This window comes from Petaurus breviceps, unplaced genomic scaffold (genome assembly GCF_028583685.1).
Source record: "Petaurus breviceps papuanus isolate PSGF00001 unplaced genomic scaffold, PetGlider_PUasm1.0 140, whole genome shotgun sequence".
NCBI classification, from domain to species: Eukaryota; Metazoa; Chordata; class Mammalia; order Diprotodontia; family Petauridae; genus Petaurus; species Petaurus breviceps.
Window position 1 is genome coordinate 16,255,029 of NW_027185698.1, and position 21,456 is coordinate 16,276,484.

The window sequence follows — 21,456 nt, forward strand, 5'->3', positions numbered from 1 at the left end:
TATCTATAAAGTAAGGGGAGAGGTTGTACTGGATGATTTCTGAAGCCCTTCCATCTCTAAACCTATGACCCTAGGCCTATTCCAAAAGCCACCTCCTGCCTGGTTTCTTGGCTCTGATACATCCCCCACACACACATTTTCTAAATCAAATCTCTGATGACATCCTACCCTGAAATCCAATACCTGTTGAGTTCCCAGTGTTTGAAGGACAACAAGCAAAATCCTTGGTTCAGCTCTCAAGGCCCTCTAGAACTTGATCCTCATTGTCTTTTTCAGCATTATTTCCTGCTGCTTAAAGGAGATGGTGTCTATGGATTCAGACTCAGGTCTTCAGACACCTAAGTCAGAAGTTCTACCTGCCATACCACCTTTTCTGACTGATGAGGGCAAAAAGGAGGAAGTTACCCATATCTTTTTCAATCTTTTTTTGTGAGGGACAGGAGAGAAGGTAGGGGATGGGCAGTAACTGCTCACCATCCTAATTTTTTATTATTATAGACACAGGCTGGAGATATCTGGTCATTATTTAGGAAGTTCAGCTTCTGGGAATAATAGCTAGGGACAGTTTTCTAGTCCACTGGTCCCCATTCTGAGGCAGGTGAGAACTCAACAGTAACAAACATCCCCTTATGATAATAAGCATATGATGAAAAAGAAACCAGGGGGTTCATTTGAAGGGTTTAGTAGTAAGCTAAGAATAGAGAGGTTAATGGAAAGAAGTAATGGGTCCCAACTGTGCATCCTGACCTGGATTGAACTTTGTAAAGTACTTCCAGAGCTAGCTAATGCAGCCAGGATGGCAGTGGTGGTGGTACCGATGTTGGAGCCCAAGGTTAAAGGGTAAGCTCTCTCAAGGCTGATCATACCGATGCCTAAGGGGAAAAAGAGAGACACTGGATTCAGTCCTGGGCAGGAATGATTGAGCATAGCAGGACCACATGTAAAAATGGAGCCATGAGCATGTGAAGAGGGAAAGGGGGAGGAAAGGAGGACTTACCAACCAAAGGAGTGATTGCAGAGGTGAACACAGAGCTACTCTGCACAAGAAAGGTCATTCCAGCTCCAATAAGGATGGCGAAGTAGCCTGACAGCCAGGCAAAAGGGTAGGGGAAATCTAGGAAACAGGAGAAGAAAGAGGCCCAATTTCTACAATTGTCTTGGTCAATAGGACAGTTTAATATCTGATGCTATATATCACTCCAAGGTCCACCCAGAAACAGTGCTTTTACTAAAAATGCATTCCAAAAATTCTAGTAAAAACTGTTCCTAAGGCAATTAAAAACAGTCAACAAGAGGTTCCAGAGGGAGGGGCACAGGGTCCTCAGGGGTTCTCAGCCAATGTTCTAAAAACTACTTTTATTTTACTTTTCTTTGCACAAATGACATAATGTTTGTAAGAAGCACTTAGTACAGTGCCTAGCACATATAAATACTTAGCCCCTTGCCCATCCCCCATTTTCCCACAACTGGGTCCTAGATTAACTCAAACTGCCCCAGATCTGCATTTCAATTTACTTGCTTAAAACAGTCCAGGTGGGATCAGGGATTGGAGAAACTCACTCTCTCCAAGTTCCATCCCTATCCCAATTCACAACAACTCAGCTAGGGAAGGGGTGAGATAAGGGGCAGGGGATGATGAAATGAAGGTGATGTCAAAAAGGGTTTATTGGAAAACATCCCAGGCTTCCCCAAGACTTACATATGGGAAATGGCCAAAAATCAATCAATCAATAGGATTTGCCAGAGGTTGTTAATTATCCGCTTGGTGGGGGGTGGGGCAGGGAGGAGAGAGAATTAAACATTTATTAAGTGCCCACCTCATGCCAGACACGGTGCCACACACTTTGCAGACATCATCTCATTTGATCCTTACAACAGTGTTGGGAGTTATGAGTAAACTGAGAGAGAGGTTAAGTGACTTACCCAGGGCCACACAGATGGTAAGTTTCTGAGGCAGGATTTGAACTCCTGACTCCCAGTCTAGCATTCATACCACTGTGCTATCTTGTATGCTCAGCCTATGTATCCTCTTCTTCCCTAATAATAAACTTTTTTATTATTTTATGGTGGCCACCATAGCTGTGCTCCGCCCACTACATTGCTATGATTTTCCTTCTTTTTCCTCCAACGTTCCTGCTTTTGTGTTTGGATACAAGGCAGCAGGGATATACAGCAGCTTGGGACTATCTTTCCTAGTCAGCTCATGATGACAATCAATTTTCTAGAGCTCCCTATTATTTACAATGCCCTTAACAGGAACAGTACATGTGTAACTTTAAAAAAAACCAGATTCCTTTTTTTTTTTTTTTGCTTTTTGGAGGGCAATTGGGGTTAAGTGACTTGCCCAAGGTCACATGGCTAGTAAGTGTTCAGTGTCTGAGGCCGGATTTGAACTCAGATCCTCCTGACTTCAGGGCCAGTGCTCTACTCACTGTGCCACCTAGCCACCCCCAGATTCCTTTTTTTTTAAATCAGATGATCCTAGGATCTTCAGACTTCCAGATGGAAGAGACTTTAGGTTATCTTGTCCATCACCCTTCATTTACAGAGGGAGAACTGGAGGACCAGAGACCTCCATTTACTTGCCCAAAGGCACACGGCAGAGGCAGCATTTGAACCTAGGGCCTTTGACTCCAAATCTAATGCTCTATTTTTTTCTACAGTACCACAAGGCCCATGTAGGGGCCAAGTCAATGAACATCAACTTGTTCAAGATTACATAGCTAATAAAGTGTCTGAACAAAAAAGTATGGACTTGGGCATCAGAAAGCCCTAGGTCAAATCCTACCTTGGGTAATGTAGTGCTGGACAAATCATTTAACATCTTTCAAAAGGGGATAACAATGCCTGTGTGGCTGCCTCACAGGACTGGTGTGAAGACTGAATGCACTGATGTCTGTAAGGGATCTGCAAACTTTAGAGCTCTATAGTTTACTAGGGGGTGGGGAAAGGGACCTATCCTGTGATTTCTTTACTATATGGAGCTCTCAGGTGGGGGGGGGGGGAGTCTATCAATGCAGACTGATGGATTCTCTGTAACGTCATCCTAAAGGCTTGCCTAGAACGCTTAAGAGGTTAAGTGACTTGATCACACAACCATAAATGTCAAAAGTGAGATTTCAACTCAGATTTTCCTGGCTCCTACCTAGGCTCCTGCTCTTTTCACTTTATCACACCGCCTTCCTTCTTATCATGGTTGTTACTATTCTTAGTCTCCCAAAGGGAAAGGTCCCACTAAGGTCTCATGAAGAATCTCTGTGTGGGAAATATGGGAGAGGCTAACAGATTTTCCTAGCTCTCTATGGATAGCCAAACCAGACCCACCAGGGCCAGATCTTTCTTATTCAGGATACACCATCAGAGCAAGGAGCCTTCTATTGGGCTCAGGAACATTCCCAGGACAAGAATACAAATTCAAACTAAAGGAGATGATGTCCATTTCCAGGATTGTTGATTAGAGGAAGAAAATCTAAGTGGAGGCCTGGGTCATCTAAAGTCCTTCCTTCCAGATAGACTGGTCAGATGTGAACCTCAGGGAGCACAATGGAAAAAGAGCTAGCATGTGTCTTTCTTCACAAGGACTCCATCCACAGAAAGTCTCAGGGAGGGTAAAATGCCTACCTGTGTTGATGGTCTTCTTAATCACAGCAGCAACTTGTCCCTTGAGCATAGTGTGCAGGACCTTGACAATCAAGATCAAACAAATGCATAGGGCCAGCAGGGAGAAGGGTAGAAGGATGAGGCCAATGCTCCAATCTGAGAGTTTGACATCCACAAAAAAGTGTTTGCCTGGAGGAAGCAGAGGAACCAGTTACCAAGAGGATTCACAGCTAATAAAGTCTAGCAAACCAGAAGATTTCTTTGGAGTTAACTTTCTCGTTAGCTGTGTTTCTCTTTCCAAGAATTTCATTCTGTAGCCCAATCATCTTTTTCTTCATCCTCATCACCTCATCTGGGTACATGGAGTTATATAGACCAGCATGACTTTTATAAAGTGATTCTAATTCAGAAAAAGATTATAGATTCAGGAGAAATCTTGCAAAAGGAATTAAATTAAATTAAATCCAAATAACATTTAACTCTAGGACTTTGATTTAGACTAAGATTCCCCAAGTTTTTTTTTATAAAAAGCCCATTTTTAGTCCTAAAAAGCCTTGAAATGTGAGGGTGTGGGGGTTAACTGACAGTTAAGTCCCTGCACACTCAATATAACATAGTAGAAAGAACACTTAATATGAAGATACTAGTCCTGGGTTTGAATCTTGATTCTGCCCTCTGCTATGATCTGTGACAATGGGCAGGTTCCTCCACCTATCTGGTGTTGGATCTCCTGCTCTGTAAAATGGGAGGGTTGGACTAAATGACCTTAAGGACTCCTTCCTGCTCTAACCTTCTATGATCTTTGCACCAAAGTTGGCATTTCCCCCTTCCCAAGAATGGATTTGCCTGAGTTTGTATTACTTACTTGCTACTTCAGTTTCATGGTATAAGAAATATAATAAAGTGCTTTGTATTTTGAACATGCTATATAATACTACTAACAATTGTTAACTTTTATTCACCACTCCAAAAGACTTGAGCAGTAACTTATTGAAAGAGATAGGAGAAGACACGCATGTCAGGTATCCTCTATACTATGCACAAAGGAATGCAATAATACAGGCAAAGCCTTGGGTATTTAAGAATTACAGCAAAAAGGGGAGCTCACATGGGAGGAGAGAAGGGCAATTGTCTCCCAAATGGAAGGTAACATAGGATAAGAAAGTGGCCAGTAAAAGGAGGAGGAACAAGAGAGAGAAGTAGGGGCACCAGCCCCCAGCCCCCACTGGACCATGGAGGTAGGATGTCCTTGGTTATTGAAAAGGTTCTAGCTGCACACAGTTTATCAGTCAGTACAGAGTGTCTGACACCTGTCTTGTAGCTGACTCAGCTTCAAGGGCATACTGAGAGTTCTGTTAAGGTTGAGAGTTCAAATTATGTCAGTACATTTTGTGTGTGTGTTGAGGGGCAGGGGGAGTGTTGATCATTGGCTTGTTCCGGGCCTTCTTTATACTCCAGGTCCAGTGTTTCTGGAAAATGTAGCAACTCAAGAAAACAGGTTAAGTTAGCTTCAGGGTCACATTGACACAATAATAGCTAATACCAATATGGTGCTTTAAGATCTTCAAAGTACAGAAGAACGATTGACTTTTCTGGGAGTCAAGATAGCAAAATGACAGAAAATTGCCTGAACTTTCCCAAATTCTCCTCCAAACAGTTATAAAATAATATCTCAAAATGAATTCTGTAATGGTAGAACCAACAAAAAGATGGGATGAAACAATTTTCTAGCCCAAGATGACTTAGAAGGTCAGCAGGAAAGGTCTGTTTCACTCAGGGAAACCTGAAGGAGGTGCTTCGCCCCAGCAGAGGCCAGAGCCCCACCCCCTCTCCCCTGTGGCCCTGGTATAACAGTAGGCCCATTATGGACCCTGGCACAGCACCAGGTGAGTGACCCTTACAGTCCTGGCACATCATCAAGAGAGTGGTGAGGCCCTCTGTAGCCCCTGTGCAGCATGAGGCAAGCAGATCCAGCATAAGAAGCTTGGGACAGTGACCCATTCACCCCAGGAGCAGAGCCCAACTTTAAAAGCAATGAAATAGACTGGGGAAAAGTGAGTAAAAGCCAAAATAATGAAGCTGACCATAGAAAGTAATTATAGTGACAGGGCAAATCAAAACACAAACTCTGAAAAGCGTAACAGTGTCAAAACACCTACAAGCAAAACCTCAAAGAAAAATGTGAATTTGTCTTAGGACCAAAAAGAACTCCTGGAAATGCTCAAAAAGGATTTTAAAAATCAAAGAAGAGAGGTAGAAGAGAAATTTGGTTAAAAAAAATGAGTGATAAAAGAAAGCCATGAAAAAAGAGTCAACAGTTTGATAAAGGAAGAACAAAAATGGAAAAAAAAAAAAGATGTACAAAAATTTAATGAAGAAAACAACTCCTTAAAAAGTATAATTGGCCAAGTGGAAAAGTAGGCACAAATGCTAATTGACTAAAGTAACTCCTAAAAAATTAGATTTGGACAAGTGGAAGCTAAAGATTGGATGAGACATTCTTGAATTAATCAAACAAAATCAATAGAATGAAAAAATAGAAGAAAATGTGAAATATCTCATTGGAAAAACAAATGACCTCAAAAATAGATCTAGGAGAGCTCATTTAAAAATTATTGAACTCCCTGAAAGTCGTGATGAAAAAGGAAAAGGGAAAAGGACTTACATGTTCAAAAATATTTATAGCAGCTCTTTTTTCAGTGGCAAAGAATTGGACATTGAGGGGATGCCCATCAATTGCAGAATGGCTAAACAGATTGTGGCATATGAAGGTAATGGAATACTATTGTGCTATAATAAATGATGAACAGGCAGATTTCAGAAAAACCTGAAAAGACCTACAGGAACTGAAGCAAAATGAACTAAGCAGAATCAGGAGAACATTGTACACAGTAACAGTAACATTGTGTGATGATCAACTATGACTAACTTAGCTTTTTTTAGCAATACAATAATCATAGACAATTCCAAAGGATTCATGATGAAAAATGCTATCTATATACCCAGAGAAAGAACAGATGGAGTCTAACTGCAAATCAAAGTATTTTTTACTTTATTTTTTAATGTTTTTTTTCTTCTTTTGTTCTGTGTTTTCTTTTACAACATGACTAATAGGGAATTATGCTTTACATGAGTGCCCATATATAACCTATATCAAATGGCTTAGTGTCTTAGGGAGTGGGGAGGTGAGGGAGAGAGGGAGAAAATTTAGAATTCAAAATTTTTTAAAAACAAATGTAAAAAATTATCTTTACATATAATAGGAAAAAAATAGTATTTGTAAAAAAGATTTGCAAAGTGCTTTACAAATGTAATATCATTTGATCCTCACAATAACCCTGGGAGGTAGATGCTATTATTATCCCCATTTTACAGATGAGGAAACTGAGACAGAAAGCAGTTAGGTGACTTGTTAAGGGTCACCCAGACAAGTCTCTGAGGCTGAATTTTCAACAGGTCTTCTTGACTGACTCCAGAGCACCATCCATTGCACCATTATGTGGAGAACATTGTTTAAATTGACCCTCAATTCCTAAATTGCTCCCTAAACTAGACATTTAGGTAGGTGGAAGTAGGTAGTTACTATAGACTTTTTTTTAACCCTTGGGCTCTATAGAACCAGAATGTTATTGCAGGAAGAGGTCATCTAGTCCAACCCACTCATTTTACAGATGAGAAAATCAATGTCCAGGGAGACATTAAACGACTTGGCCACAGTCATATGAGTATTGGGCACCAGAGTTGGAAATCGAATTCAAGCCTTCTGACTTTAAAATGCAGGCTCTTTCCACTGTAGTGTTGAATATAGAATTCAAATCTAGATCTTTTTTAAAATTTCTGTCACTGTGTGCCTACCAGTCCTGCCTCTCAGGAAGGAATCTTTTGTACTCTGAGGACCAAGACCCGGTCAGTCTTTACTAAATCTCCCCAGTCTCAGGGCAGTGAAGTGTCCCAAAATGTGATAAGCCAACTGACTAAAGAAGAAATACAGGAAATTATATAGATTTTATCCTAGCAACATCAGAGAGTTAATGTGACTCCCCAGAGTAACCCCTATCCAGTCTTAAAATCAATCCTGCAGGGACGAGCTAAAGCACTAGGGAGAAGAAAAGCCAATAAGTGTCAAATAGTAATAATAGCAGTAACAACACGCAGCTTTGTGTACAATATTCAAACTAGGAATGGTACCTGAGAGTCAGTGGGGTGCACTGCAGAGAATGCCCTAGGATCAACTCTGCCTTTAACCAGTTATGACCTTATGGATGTCACTTATTTTTTATTAAATGGGGATAGTAGTATTTCACTTTGGGCAGGCAAGTTAATACTCCCATACAAACGGCTATGGTATTGGGTAGGTGAATTCTCAAGGCCCTTTGAATGTCAGGATTATTGACAATGTCCTACAAAATATTTGGGGCCCATATGAACAAATACAGCCTGGTCCTTGGGGGCCTTTGCCTAAATTACTATAGTGTATATAAGAATTCCATGTGAATGTTGTTTTTTTCCTGCCTCCACCATCCTCTATTCCTTTTTTTTTTTTTTTTGGCTTTTTGGAGTGGGAGGGCAGGGCAATGGGGATTAAGTGACTTGCCCAAGGTCACATGGCTAGTAAGTGTTAAGTGTCTGAGGCTTGATTTGAACTCAGGTCCTCCTGACTCTAGGGCTGGTTCTCTATTCACTGCACCACCTAGCTGCCCCTGGCATCCTTTATTCCTAAAAGCTGTCTGGATTGTTTCAGACTCTGGGTCAATGCTTTTAAATGACTCAGAGGCAGGTCTGGACCAACGTTACACAGAAGGCCAGACTAATTTGCTGAGGATTTATTGAGTTCTTAGCCCTGTCTCCTGTATCACCAGTGCAGAAACCACTCATTTGCACCAGGCAAAGAAGAGCTTGGTTGATCCCTGTGGTAGGCCTAGTCACTTTCTCTTTTTCAAGGATAGTGCCTTCAATACTCCTTTTACAAAGCTGCCATATTGGCTTGGCAGTCAATTCTCTCATCAAGAACTATGTTGCTATCAGTTGATGGCAGAGAAAGAGGAGTAAGTACAGAGTGTGAGCCCTCTGTGAGACTGTCACATCTTCCCAGGTCTCATAGAACTGTATTTTATAGGTCTTATTTACCTAAGACTTCTTTTGTCCTATACTTGTCTCCCAAGCACAAATTGAGTGTAATTTAAAATTCAATAAAGTTGAGTTTCTACTCACACTTTTCAAGGTTCTTGTTATATACTGTATGCATGAGGGTCCAGGTCACGTTCCCTTTAGTCCAGCAAAGACTGGGAGAGACACAATTTTCTCGGGAGGGTACAGTAACATTGCTTAAAGTCTAGACGACACCATACAGGGAAGAAAACAACAACAAAAAAGAACCTGTTGCTAAGAATGGTATTACATGAAGATGCAGTTTATAGTACTGAAGATGTGAGCCCCACTGACCACTGGATCCCCACTTTCCCCCTCTTCTCTCCCTCACCTTCCCCATAATGCCCAGAGAAGACGTTCATCCTTTGTGCTGGGTCTATGGAGCACTGGCTGAGCCTACAGACCATCAGGATTACTTCTGAAGGCAGATGAGCTACACTCAGATTGAGCACTGTGACCCCAGAATGCGGACCTGGGCAGTCAATTGCTTTATCCCTACCTCGGAGCAGTCTAATTCTGCCCCATCGTCTTAGGAATAACTAGGACAGAGTGACTAGAGCCCAGAGCTGGGGTCTAGGGCACTAAATTCATAGAAAACCAACAGCACTTGCAGCTCCTCAATACCACAGGAGGCACAGAGAATTCTCAGTCCCCCAGCCATGGCCTCTGAATCATTTTCTGATACTTACCACATTTCTAAAAGTTTTACACCAGGTCTTTATCAGGCTCTTGTTTTTTGCTGCCTCGTTTCCTGTAGCTATGTCAACTATGACTTTTTTATCCAGCTGGGGAAAGCAACAGACATGAGGAAGAGTTAGCCTGTTCTTCAGCTATGATTTGTGATTAAAAGTTAATTGGTTATTCTCCTAGGGGCTCCAGCATACAGAAGAGAAAACCAGGGAGACACAGATGGGCCTCATTTCCAGGACTACACTTCCATATGTGACCTTGTCTCATCTTAGTCTGAGGAGGATCAGCCCAGATAAACCCTTTTGCCCTGTTCCAAGGGCCCCAGTAGACCACCAGCTCCTTGAGGCCAGTGAGGATCTTTTTTTGTCTGTGCCTGGTATATGGTATGGGGTTTAATGAATGCTTATTAGTTGACTGCTATTGGAATGAGGCACCCCTTGGGAAAGAGCTTCCTCTTTGACCTGATCTGAAGGGCAATGCTATCAGATCAATATCACAAAAAAAATGTCATGAGGCACAAAATGGTGGAACAGTTGAGTCTCTCTTTTGGTCAGAGTGGTGGTAAAGAACAAAATTCTACCAACATGGTGCTCAAAGCAGCCCAATGCTTGCTTCTTAGTGCCACTCACTTTAGGCAATGAAATGAGAAAGACACAAGTATGAAAAACATCCACCTAGCATTACCAGATTGAGGGAGGAGATCTTTAACTCACCTTCCAAGGAAACCAGGTTCATTACAAGTGCTATTTTATCTACCTTCTTAATGACTCAGACTTGGGGGCCACTAGGTGGCACAGTGAATAGAGCACCATCCCTAAAGTCAGGAGGACCTGAGTTCAAATCCAGCCTCAGACACTTGACACTTACTAGCTGTGTGACCTTGGGGAAGTCAATTGCCCTGCCTTCCCCTCCTACCCCCCCCCAAAAAAAGGACAGAATTAAAATCAGAGTATGTCTTGATGCCCACCTGAATGATAATCTTTGTGAGGGGATGTGTAACAACTTTCAAGATTTCAGGGGTGTCATCTCCCTTCTTGATATTAAAGGAGTTTGTTATGGCACTGGTGAGGTGGTAGAGGTAGCCTGTGATCACCTCCACAGGCAGCAACACCAGCGTTGACAACCAGTTAAAAAAATCATGGACAGTAGCTCCTGCAAATGCCCTAAAAAAAGGAGAAAAGCCAAAGAAAGAGAAAGTGACAAGGCAGTTAATTAAAGGCATAGCATTATTACTTACTGTGTGCAAAATGAGAAAGGCTGGCTGGAAAGTCAGAAAGCCCAGAATTCAAGTGCCACCTTAGTTATAAAACCATGAGTGAGTCACTTAACAATGACCCAAGCCACTGCCAGACTTGCCAGTTAGGATCATCACCAGGAGTGGGGAAGTGTGGGGGGGAGGGTTGCCACATTAGAAGTTTCCTCACATCAGCAACAACACCCATGGTCACAAAAGTAATAATTAGTAAAATCCGTGTCCTTCCCAATGCACCTTAGTTGACTTGCCATGGTGGCAAGGTGGATAGAGTACTGTAACATGGAATCAAGAAGACTGGAGTTCCAATTCAACTAACCATGTCACCCTGGGCAAGTCACTTAACTTCTGCCTGCCTTAGCTCCCTCATCTGTAAAATGGGGACCCCATGTCCCATAGTTGTAAGAATAAAAAGAGACAATATTTATAAAGTACTTTGTAAATATTAAAGCTAAACCTTTGAATCTAAATCATAAATGCTAGCTATTATTATGTAATGTCACATATAATATTATTATATATCATATAGCTGTTATGTATAGAGGTAAAACATTGGAGAGAGTGCTGGGCCTAGAGTCAGGAGGATCTAAGTTTAAACACAGCCTTAGATACTTCCTGACTGTGTGACCATGGGTAAGTCACTTAACCTCTATCTGCCTCAGTTTCCTCAGCTGTGAAAGAAGGCGAATAATCACACATTTCTCACAGGATTGTTGTGAGGATCCAATGAGATAACATTTGTTCTCCTGGTTATACTCAACTTCACTTTACATCAATTCATATGTCTTCCCAGATTTTTCTGAAACTATCTCCTCCCTCATTTCTTATATTCCAATAGTATTCCATCATAATCATATGCCATAACTTCTTTAGCCATTCCCCAACTGATGCACATCCCCTTAGTTTCCAATTCCTTGCCAACACAGAAAGAATTGCTATAAATATTTTTGTACATAGGGGTCTTTTTTTTTTCTTTTTTCTGTGATCTCTTTGGGATATAGAAGTGTAGAAGCAGTCAGTATTGCTGGGTCAAAGGGTATACACAGCTTTCATAGTCCTTTAGGCATAGTTCCATGTTGTTCTCCAGAATGATTGAACCAAATCACATTTCTACCAACAGAACATTAGTGTTCCTGCTTTTTCATATCCCCTCCAGCATTTGTCATTTTCCTTTCTCTCATGGTTTTGAGGTAACATTTGAGAGTTGTTTTAATTTACCCTTCTTTCACAAATAGTGATTTGGAGCATTTTTTTTTTCATATGACTATGGATAGCTTTGATTTCTTGTTGTGAAATCTGCCTGTTCATATCTTATGACCATTTATCAATTGGGGAATGGCTCTTATTTTTATAAATTTGGCTCAGTCCTCTACATATTTGAAAAATGAGACCTTTCTAAGAGAAAATTGTCAATTCTATCTCTGCCCCCATCCCTCAGATTTCTGCTTTTCTCCCAATTTTGTCTGCTTTGGTTTTGTTTGTGCAAAAAAAATTTTTAATTTGATATAATCAAAATTATCTCCTTTTTGGTCCTGAAGTGTTCCTTATGCATAGATCTACCAGACAATTTTTTTTATATGCTCTCCTAATTTGCTTAGGATATCATCCTTTATGTCTAAATCATGCACCTGTTTTGAGCTTACCTTTTTATATGGTGTGAGATGTTGGTCTACACCTACTTTCTACCAGACTACTTTGCAGTTTTCCCAGAATATTTTGTCAGATAATGAGTTATTGCCCCAAAAGTCGGGATCTTTGGGCTTATCAAACACTAGGTTATTCTGGTTATTTACCTCTATATTTTGTGACCTTAATCTACTCCATTGATCAACCACTCTATTTCTTATCCAGTATTAGATTGTTTTGATGATTGCCACTTATTGTATAGTTTGATATATCATTAGTGCTAGGCTGCCTTTTTAAAAATTGATCCCTACTATATTGTTTACCTTTTGTTCCTCAAGATGAACTTTGATATTACATTTTCTAGCTTGCATAAAATAATTCTGTGGTAGTTTGATTGGTATGGAAATTAATAAGCAATTTAGTATTGTCATTTTTATTTTATTGGCTCAGGCTACCCATGAGCAATTAATATTTCTTCAATTTTTTAGATTTGTCTTAATTTGTGTTAAGTGTGTTATGTAATTGTGTTCATATAGTTTCTGAGTGTGTCTTGGCAGTATGTTATGCTGTCTGCAGTTATTTTAAGTGGAATTTCCCTCTCTCTTCCTGATGGGTTTTGTTGGTAATATATAGAAATGTTCATTATGTGGGTATATTTTATATCCTGCAACTTCACCAAGTCCACCACTGTTTGGACTAATTTTTTAGTTGATTTTATAAAATTCTCTAAGTATACCATCATATCATCTGCAAAAAGTCATCATTTTGTTTCTTTGTTGCCTGTGCTTATTCCTTCTATTTCTTTTTCTTCTCTTGTTGAATAATAATGGTGAAAGGACATCCTTGCTTTATTCTGGTTTCTAATTTATATCCATTGTAGATAATGCTTGTTCTTTCTTTTACAGTCACTACTTATTTTAAGCTCCATTTATTCAATTTTTAATAGGAAGGAGCATTGTATTTTTTCAAGAAATTTTTTTGTATCTATTGAGATAATCATATGATTTCTGTTGGTTTTGCTATTGATACAGTCAATTATGCTGATAGTTTTCCTAATATTGAACCAGTCCTGCATTCCTGGTAGAAATCCCACATGAACATAATGTATGGGGGGCGGTTAGGTGGCGCAGTGAGTAGAGCACTGGCCCCGGAGTCAGGAGGACCTGAGTTTGGATCCAGCCCTGGACACTTAACACACACACACAACTAGCCATGTGACCCCGGGCAAGTTACTTAACCCTAATTGCCCTCCAAAAAGCAAACAAAAGAAAACATAGTGTATAATTTTTGTGATATATTGCTGTGGTCTCCTTCATAGCATTTTATTTAAAGTCTTTGCAATAATATTCACTAGGAAAATTGCTCTATAGTTTTCTTTCTCTGCTTTGGCTTTCCCTGCTTTAGGTATTTGTGTAATGGAAGGAATTTGATAGGACTCCTTTGCTTATTTTTTCAAATCATTTATATAGTATGGGAATTAATTGTTCTTTAAGTATTTGGTAAAATTCACTTCTAAATCCATCTGGTCCTTGCAGGGTTTTTTCCCCCCTTAGGAAGTTTATGTAATTTCTTTTTCTTAAAGTTATTTAAGTATCCTATTTCCTCTTCTGTTAATTTGGGTAGTTTATATTTTTACAAAGATTCATCCATTTAATTTAGCTTATCAGTTTTATTGACATACAATTAGGCAAAATAGTGCCTAATAATTGCTTTAACTAATCTTTCTATTTTTTTCTGTTTCTTACACCACCATAGTATCCCACGTAGCCCCCACCCCAAGAGTTATCCAATATGATAAATAAAATATTTAGAGTGGGAAAAATAAGCCTAACTGCTCAATATGTTAAGAAAGTCCCAAAACATGTGCAGTTTGTAATACCTGTAGACCCTCCCACCTCTACCAATAGCTAGGTAGGGGATGTCTTCTTATATCTCCTTCATTTTAGTACTATTTGATCTTTATAACTTTGCTATATCCACTTTTTTATGTAGTATTCTGTTTATTGTTGTAGTTATTATGTATATTAATTTTTTGGCTATGCTTACTTTACTCTGTATCTGTACATATATCTTTCTGTGCTTTCTCCATCAAATGCATCATTTCTCATAGCACAGTAGTATTCCATTAGATTCATGCAGGCAGTTTTTTTAGTCTTTCCCAACTGATAGGCAACTACTTTGTTTCTGATTCTTAGCTAACACAAAAAGCGCTGCTATAATATTTTGGAATATATGGAGATTTTATCATGACTCCCTTGGAGCATAAGCCCAGTAATAGACTCTCTGGTTCAAAGGGTATGAACATTTTAGTCATTTTATTTGCATAATTCTGAATTATTCTCCAAAATAGTTGTATCATTTCACTGCTCCACCAACAATGTATTAAATGTGCCTATCTTTCCACAACCTCTCCAACATGCTTGCCATATTTGTCATTTTTGCTAATTTGTTTTTTAATTTTAGTTTATTTATTTTTAACATTCATCTTTGAAAATTTTGAGTTCCAAATTCTCCCCTTCCATCAGCCCCTTCCTTATATATTGAGAAGGCAAATAATATATCAGTTATACATGTGAAATCAGGCAAAATATGTTTCTATATTACTCGTGTCAAAATTTTTCTTAAAGAAATGCAAGTGGAAAAAAACATACTTGAATCTGCTCTCAGAGTATTGGTTCTCTCTCTGGAAGTGGATAGCATATTTTATCATTGTTCCTTTGGAATTGTCTTGGATCATTGTATAGATTAGAGTACCTAAGTCTTTCACAGTTGCTATCACTGAAATATTGCTGTTACTATGTAAAATGATCTCTTGGTTCTGCTCATTTCACTCCGCATCAATTCATATAGGTTTTCTCATGTTTTTCTGAAACCACCCTGTTTGTCATTTCTTATAGCACAATAGTATCCCATTATTATGATATACTACGATTTATTCAGCCATTCCCCAACTGATGGGTATCCCCTCAATTTCAAATTCTTTGCCACCACAAAAAGAGCTGCTATAGTTTTGTACGTATAGGTACTTTTCCTCTTCTTTAATCTCATTGGGATACAGACCTAGTAGTGGTATTGTTAGGTCAAAGAGTGTGCATAGTATTTATAGTCCTTTGAGCATACTTCCAAATTGTTCTTCAGAATGGTTGGAGCAGTTCACAACTCCACCAACAGTACATTAGTATCCCTGCTTTTCCCCATCCCTTCCAGCCTTTGCCATTTTCCTTTTCTATCATATGGGTGACTCTTATTTTAATTTGCATTTCTCTAATGAATAGTGACTTAAAGCATTTTTCAAAAAAAAACTATTGATAGCTTTGATTTCTTGTTCTGAAATCTGCACGTTCATATCTTATGACCATTTATCAAATGGGGAATGGCTCTTATTTGTTATAAAATTGACTCAGTTCCTTATATATTTATCAGAGAAACTCCCTGTCAATTTTTTTCTCCTAATTTTCATCTAATTTTGTCTGCATTGGTATTGTTTATACAAAAATGTTTTTAACTTTATGTAACAAAAAAGTATCCATTATATATTCCATGATACTCTTTATCTCTTTTTTGGTCATAAATTCTTCACTTGAGTATAGATCTGAAAGGTTATTTTTTTTATGTGTTCCCCTATCTTTTTATGATACCACTCTTTATGTCTAAGTCAAATACCTATTCTGACCTTATCTTGGTAGAAGCTGTGACATGCTGGTCATTTTTGCCAATTTTACAAAACTTTTTATATATCTTGAATACCAAACTCTTATCACTGGAATCTGATACAAAGATTTCCTCCTCATTAATCCACTTCCCTTTTTCTTTTTTTTTTTTTTTAAAGCAATCAGGGTTAAGTAACTTGCTCAAGGTTACATGGCCAGTTATTTCTGGGTGTGGTGCTGAGTATCTGAGCCCGGATTTGATCCAGGTCATCCCGACACTAGAGCCAATGCTCTTACTCGCTGAGCCACCTGGCTGCCCCTAAGCAATTGGGGTTAAGTAACTTGCTCAAGGTTACACGGCCAGTGTTTCTGGGTGGGTGCTAAGTGTCTGAGCCCGGGATTCGATCTCCAGGTCTTCTCAACACTGGAGCCGGTGCTCTTACTTGCTGTGCTACCTGGCCGCCCCCCATTTCCCTTTTTCTAAAAGCATTAATGTTGTGTGTAAAATTTTTTTAAAGTTTCAAATAGTTCCATAATTATCTATTTTATTTTTTGTAATTGCCTCTAACTCTTCTTTGGTTAAGAATGCATCTCTTACACATAGGTGTGAGAGGCACATGAACTATTTTTTCTTCATTTTTCAAATGCTTTATTAACTTCTGATTTACGTCATTCATTTCTGCCAGATTTTGAGTTACAAATTTTCTCCCCATTTTCCCCCTATCCACCACCCCAAAATAGCAGTACCACAGGATATCCCGTCCTCTAATCTGCTCTCTCCCATATCTTCTCCCATACCCCCTTTGACTTTTCCAGTAGGGCAAGTGGATCTCTATGCCCCAGTGCTTTTATAACTTATTTCCCAATTACAAGTAAAATAGCATTAACAATAGTATATATACACATATATATGTATGTATGTATGTATGTATGTATGTATAACATTTGATTTTAAAACTTTGAATTCCAGATTCATTCCCTTCCTCCCTTGTCACCCACCCTTACTGGGAAGATAAGCAGTTCAGTATAGGTTGTATATGTGTAGCTAATGCAAAACATTAACATAGTAGATATATTGTAAAAGACTGACTCTATTTCCCTCCTTCCTATCCCACCTCCCACTTGTTCTATTCTCTACTTTGATCCTGTCCCTTTTCAAAAGTGAGTGCTTCCAACTTCACTCCCTCCCAGCCTGCCCTCCTTTCCATTATCCCCACTCTCATCCCCTTACCCCCTACTCTCCTGTAGGGTTAAATACCCTATTTAGTGTGAATGTCATTCCCTCTCTGAGCCAAATTCAATGAGAATAGGGTTCCTTCCTATTCTTCCCCTCCATTGTAACCATTTTCCTTTGCCTCTTCTATATGAGATAGATTACCCCATTCTGTCTCTCCCCATCTCCTCTCATTATATTCCCCTCTCACCTCTTGATTTCACCTTTTAAGTATCATCCCTTCCTATTACATTGGTCCTGTGCCCTCTATGTATACCTGTAAACATATATAAACACATTCACATATGTATCCATATGCCCATATACCCTCCGATATAGACATATAGATATTCCCTTCAACTATTTTCATACTGAGAAAAGTTTCATCAATTACAATTATCGTTTTTCCATGTAGGAATGTTAATAGTTCAACTTTGATAAGTTCCTTATGATTTCTTTTCCCTGTTTAGCTTCTCATGCTTCTCTTGCTTCTTGTATATGAATATCAAATTTTCTATTCAACTCTGGTTTTTTCATCAAGAATGCTTGAAAGTCTTCTATTCCACTGAATGACCATATTTTCCCCTGAAACATGATACTCCGTTTTGCTGAGTAGGTGATTCTTGGTTTTAATCCCAGCGCCTTTGACCTCCAGAATATCACATTCCAAGCCCTTCGATCCCTCAGTGTAGAAGCTCCCTGATGCTGTGTTATCCTGATTGTGTTTCCACAATATTCAAATTGTTTCTTCCTGGGTGCTTGTAATATTCTCTCCTTGATATGGGAATTTCAGAACCTGGCTATAATATTCCTAGGAGTTTTCTTTTTGGGATCTTTTTCAGGGGGTGATAGGTGGATTCTTTCAACCTCTATTTTGCCCTCTGGTTCTAAAACATCAGGGCAGTTTTCCTTGAGAATTTCTTGGAGGATGATTTCTAGGTTCTTTCTTTGATCATGGCTTTCAGTTAGACCAATAATTTTAAAATTATCTCTCCTGGATCTATTTTTCAGGTCAGTGGTTTTTCCAATGAGATATTTCACATTGCCTTCTATTCTTTCATTTGTTTGGATTTGTCTAATAGCATCTTGATTTCTCATAAAGTCATTAGCTTCCATTTGCTCCAATCTAATTCTAAAGGAATGATTCTGCTCAGTGAGCTTTTGAGATTCTTTTTCCATCTGGCAAATTCTGCTTTTTAAGGCATTCTTCTTCTCATTGCCCTTTTGAGCCTCTTTTGCCATTTGAGTTAGTCTGTTTTTTAAGGTGTTATTTTCCTCAGTCAGGCTATTGACTCTCATTTCATAATTTTCTTGCATCATTCTCATTTCTCTTTCCAATTTTTCCTCCACTTCTCTTATCTGCTTCTTAAGGTCCCCTACGGCCTGTAACCAGCTTGTATTTTTCTTGGAAGCTTTTGGTGCAGGAGTTCTGACTTCACTGTTTTCCTCCTGTTCCATGCTTTGATCCTTTTTGTCCTCAAAATTGGAGTCTAATGTTGGATTACTCTGCTTGGTTTGCTTCCTTTGCCTGGTCATGTCGCCACTCAGTCTCTTAACACCTGGGCTTTTTGCCACAGTAGGACTCTGGCACCAGATAGGGGAGTTTCATTCCAAATGCTGGGGTTTTCTCAGCTGCCTGAGGTATTAGTTGGGCGCCCTCTCTGAAGCCTTCACATGCTCTGGCAAGCTGGTCACACACCCCAGGACCTCCACCCTAGACCACAATCCAGATCCAAGCAGGTTAAAGGAAGAGTGTTTACCCCTCAGACTGGTCACTTGGTCCCCCTGCATTCTGCAGGCCAGGATCAGCGGCTTCTCACCCGGGGCCAAAAGCCGAGGTACTCCCAACTACTGGGTCCCAAATTCCATACTGCACTGCCCTCTCACTTTGTCCTCAGCATCTATGTGTTGATAATTCTGGATCACCACAGCTGATGGTGATCTGGAGTCCTTCCGGCCTGTGGCTGGTCAGGCCCGCCCTGGGGCTAAAACCTCAGAGTGGGGCTGGGTTCAGCTCCCAGAGCGATGCGCTGGCCAATTCCTGCCAGCCTGCTAGGCTGTCCTCAGTGGGAGGTTAGCTTCTCTGTGTCATTTTGTGGGTTCTGTAGGAACAAAGTTTGTTTAGAGTTCCCTTTTACATGAATTGGAGGTGGTGGGAGCCAGAGCCGCATGGACATCCTGTTTCTACTCTGCCATCTTGACTCCACCCTCGAACTATTTCTCTTTTAATTTTTTTGTAATTTGATCTTTAATGTTAAGGTCATGTATCCATTGAGAATGTGGGTGTTAAGGAGTTCACACTTCACAAGAGGAATAAGATGTTGGCCTAAGCCAAATTTTTGCCAGATAGCTTTCTACTTTTCTCAATAGATTTTTTTTTAATCAAATAGGGAATTTTCCTCTATATATTCTTCACCTTATCAAGCACTGGGTAATTGAGTTCTATTGTTTCTGGTCTAGTCTCTTCAGTTGATCTCTTTATTTTTTTATAGGTTTTATAAAATAAAAAATTACATTTTATTTTCCCCCCCAATCACACGTAAAAACAATTTTTGGCATTCAATTTTTTAAAGTTTTGAATTTGAAATTCTATCCCTATCCCCCTTCATGCCTCCCTACCTGAGACAGTAAGCAATCTAATATAGGTTATACATGTGCAATCATGTAAAAATATATTTCCATATTAGTAATTTTGTAGAAGAAAACACACCAAAAATAATAAAGAAAAATGAAAAATGTTTTAAAAAAAGGATGCTTCAATCTGGATTCAGATTTCATCAGTTCTCTCTCTGGAGATGGTAGCAGTTTTCATAGTCTCAGAATTTCAAGTCCTCAGAATTGTCTTGGATCATTGTATTATTGAGAATAGGCAAGTCATTCTCTGTTGATCATTATGCATTATTGCTGTTATTGTGCACAATGTTCACCTGGTTCTGCTCACTTCACTCTGCATCAGTCCATCTAACTCTTTCTAGGTTTTTCTGAGGTCCACCTGCTCATCATCTCTTATAGTACATTACATTCTTATACCACAACTTGTTTAGCCATTCCCCAATTGATGGGCATTCCCTCAATTTCCAATTCTTTGCTACCACAAAAAGAACTGCTCTAACTATTTTTATACAAACAGGTTCCATTCCACCACCACCCCACCCTTTTAAAAATCTCTTTGGGACACAAGCCTAGTAGTGGTATTGCTGGGTCAAAGGGTAGGAACAGTTTTGTAGACCTCTGAGCAGAATTCCAAATTGCTTTCCAGAATGGTTGGACATTTCACAACTCTACCAATAGTGCATTAGTGCCACAATTTTCCCACACCCCTCCCACATTTGTCATTTTCCTTTTCTGCCATATTAGCCAATATGATAGGTGTGGGGTGGTACCTCAGAGTTATTTTAATTTGTATTTCTCTAATCAATAGTGATTTAGATAATTTCTTAATATGACTATAGATAGTTTTAATTTATCTGAAAACTGCCTGTTCATATCCTTTGACCATTTATCAATTGGAGTATGGTTCTAATTTTTATAAATATGACTCAGTTCTCTGTATATTTAAATAATGAGGCCTTTATCTTAGAAACTTGCTGTAAAAAAAATTCAGTTTTGATTACTGTGTATTTCCCTCCACCTATTTCTCCCCATTTATCCTACTCTGTCTTCTTTCACCCTGTCCATCTTCAAAAGTGTTTTGCTTCCAACTACCACATCCCCCAATCTACCCTCCTTTCTATCAGCACCCCCAACTTCTCTTATGTCCTTCACCTACTACTTTCCTATAGAGCAAGATAGATTTCTATACCCAGCTGAGTAAGCATATGTTATTCCCTCTTTGAGCTGATTCCAATGAGAATAAGGTTCAAACATTCCCCCTCTGATGTAAAATTTCTTTCACACCTCTTTTATATGAGATAATTTACCCCCATTTTACCACTTCCTTTCCCCTTTTCCCAGAGAATTCCTCTTTCTCAGCCCTTAATTTTGTTTTTTTAGATAATCATCCCATCATATTAAACTCACATTTATGCCTTCTGTCCATGTAAACTCTTTCTCAATGCCCTAATAATGAGAAAGTTCTTAGAAGTTCCAAGTATTGTCTTCCCATGTAAGAATGTAAGTAGTTTAACTTTACTGAATCCCTTACGATTTCTTTTTCCTGTTTATCTTTTTATGCTTCTCTTGAGACTTGTATTTGAATCCTGAATTTTCTATTTGGCTCTGGTCCATTCGTCCTTCCTTCCTTCCTTCCTTCCTTCCTTCCTTCCTTCCTTCCTTCC

At 39.2% G+C, this 21,456-nt stretch overlaps 1 protein-coding gene across 1 annotated transcript in view; it reads right to left on the reverse strand.

The window, feature by feature from the left end:
* LOC138151384 (sodium-dependent phosphate transport protein 2B-like) overlaps nt 1-21,456 on the reverse strand; it is a 54,382-nt gene that overhangs the window by 18,792 nt on the left and 14,134 nt on the right. The window contains exons 4-9 of the mRNA XM_069074834.1: nt 10,406-10,601; nt 9,438-9,533; nt 8,812-8,932; nt 3,622-3,789; nt 998-1,114; nt 748-872 (exon numbers count right to left, since the gene is read on the reverse strand). Of these exons, the coding sequence (XP_068930935.1) occupies nt 748-872; nt 998-1,114; nt 3,622-3,789; nt 8,812-8,932; nt 9,438-9,533; nt 10,406-10,601 (823 nt within the window). The remainder of the gene's footprint in view (nt 1-747; nt 873-997; nt 1,115-3,621; nt 3,790-8,811; nt 8,933-9,437; nt 9,534-10,405; nt 10,602-21,456) is intronic.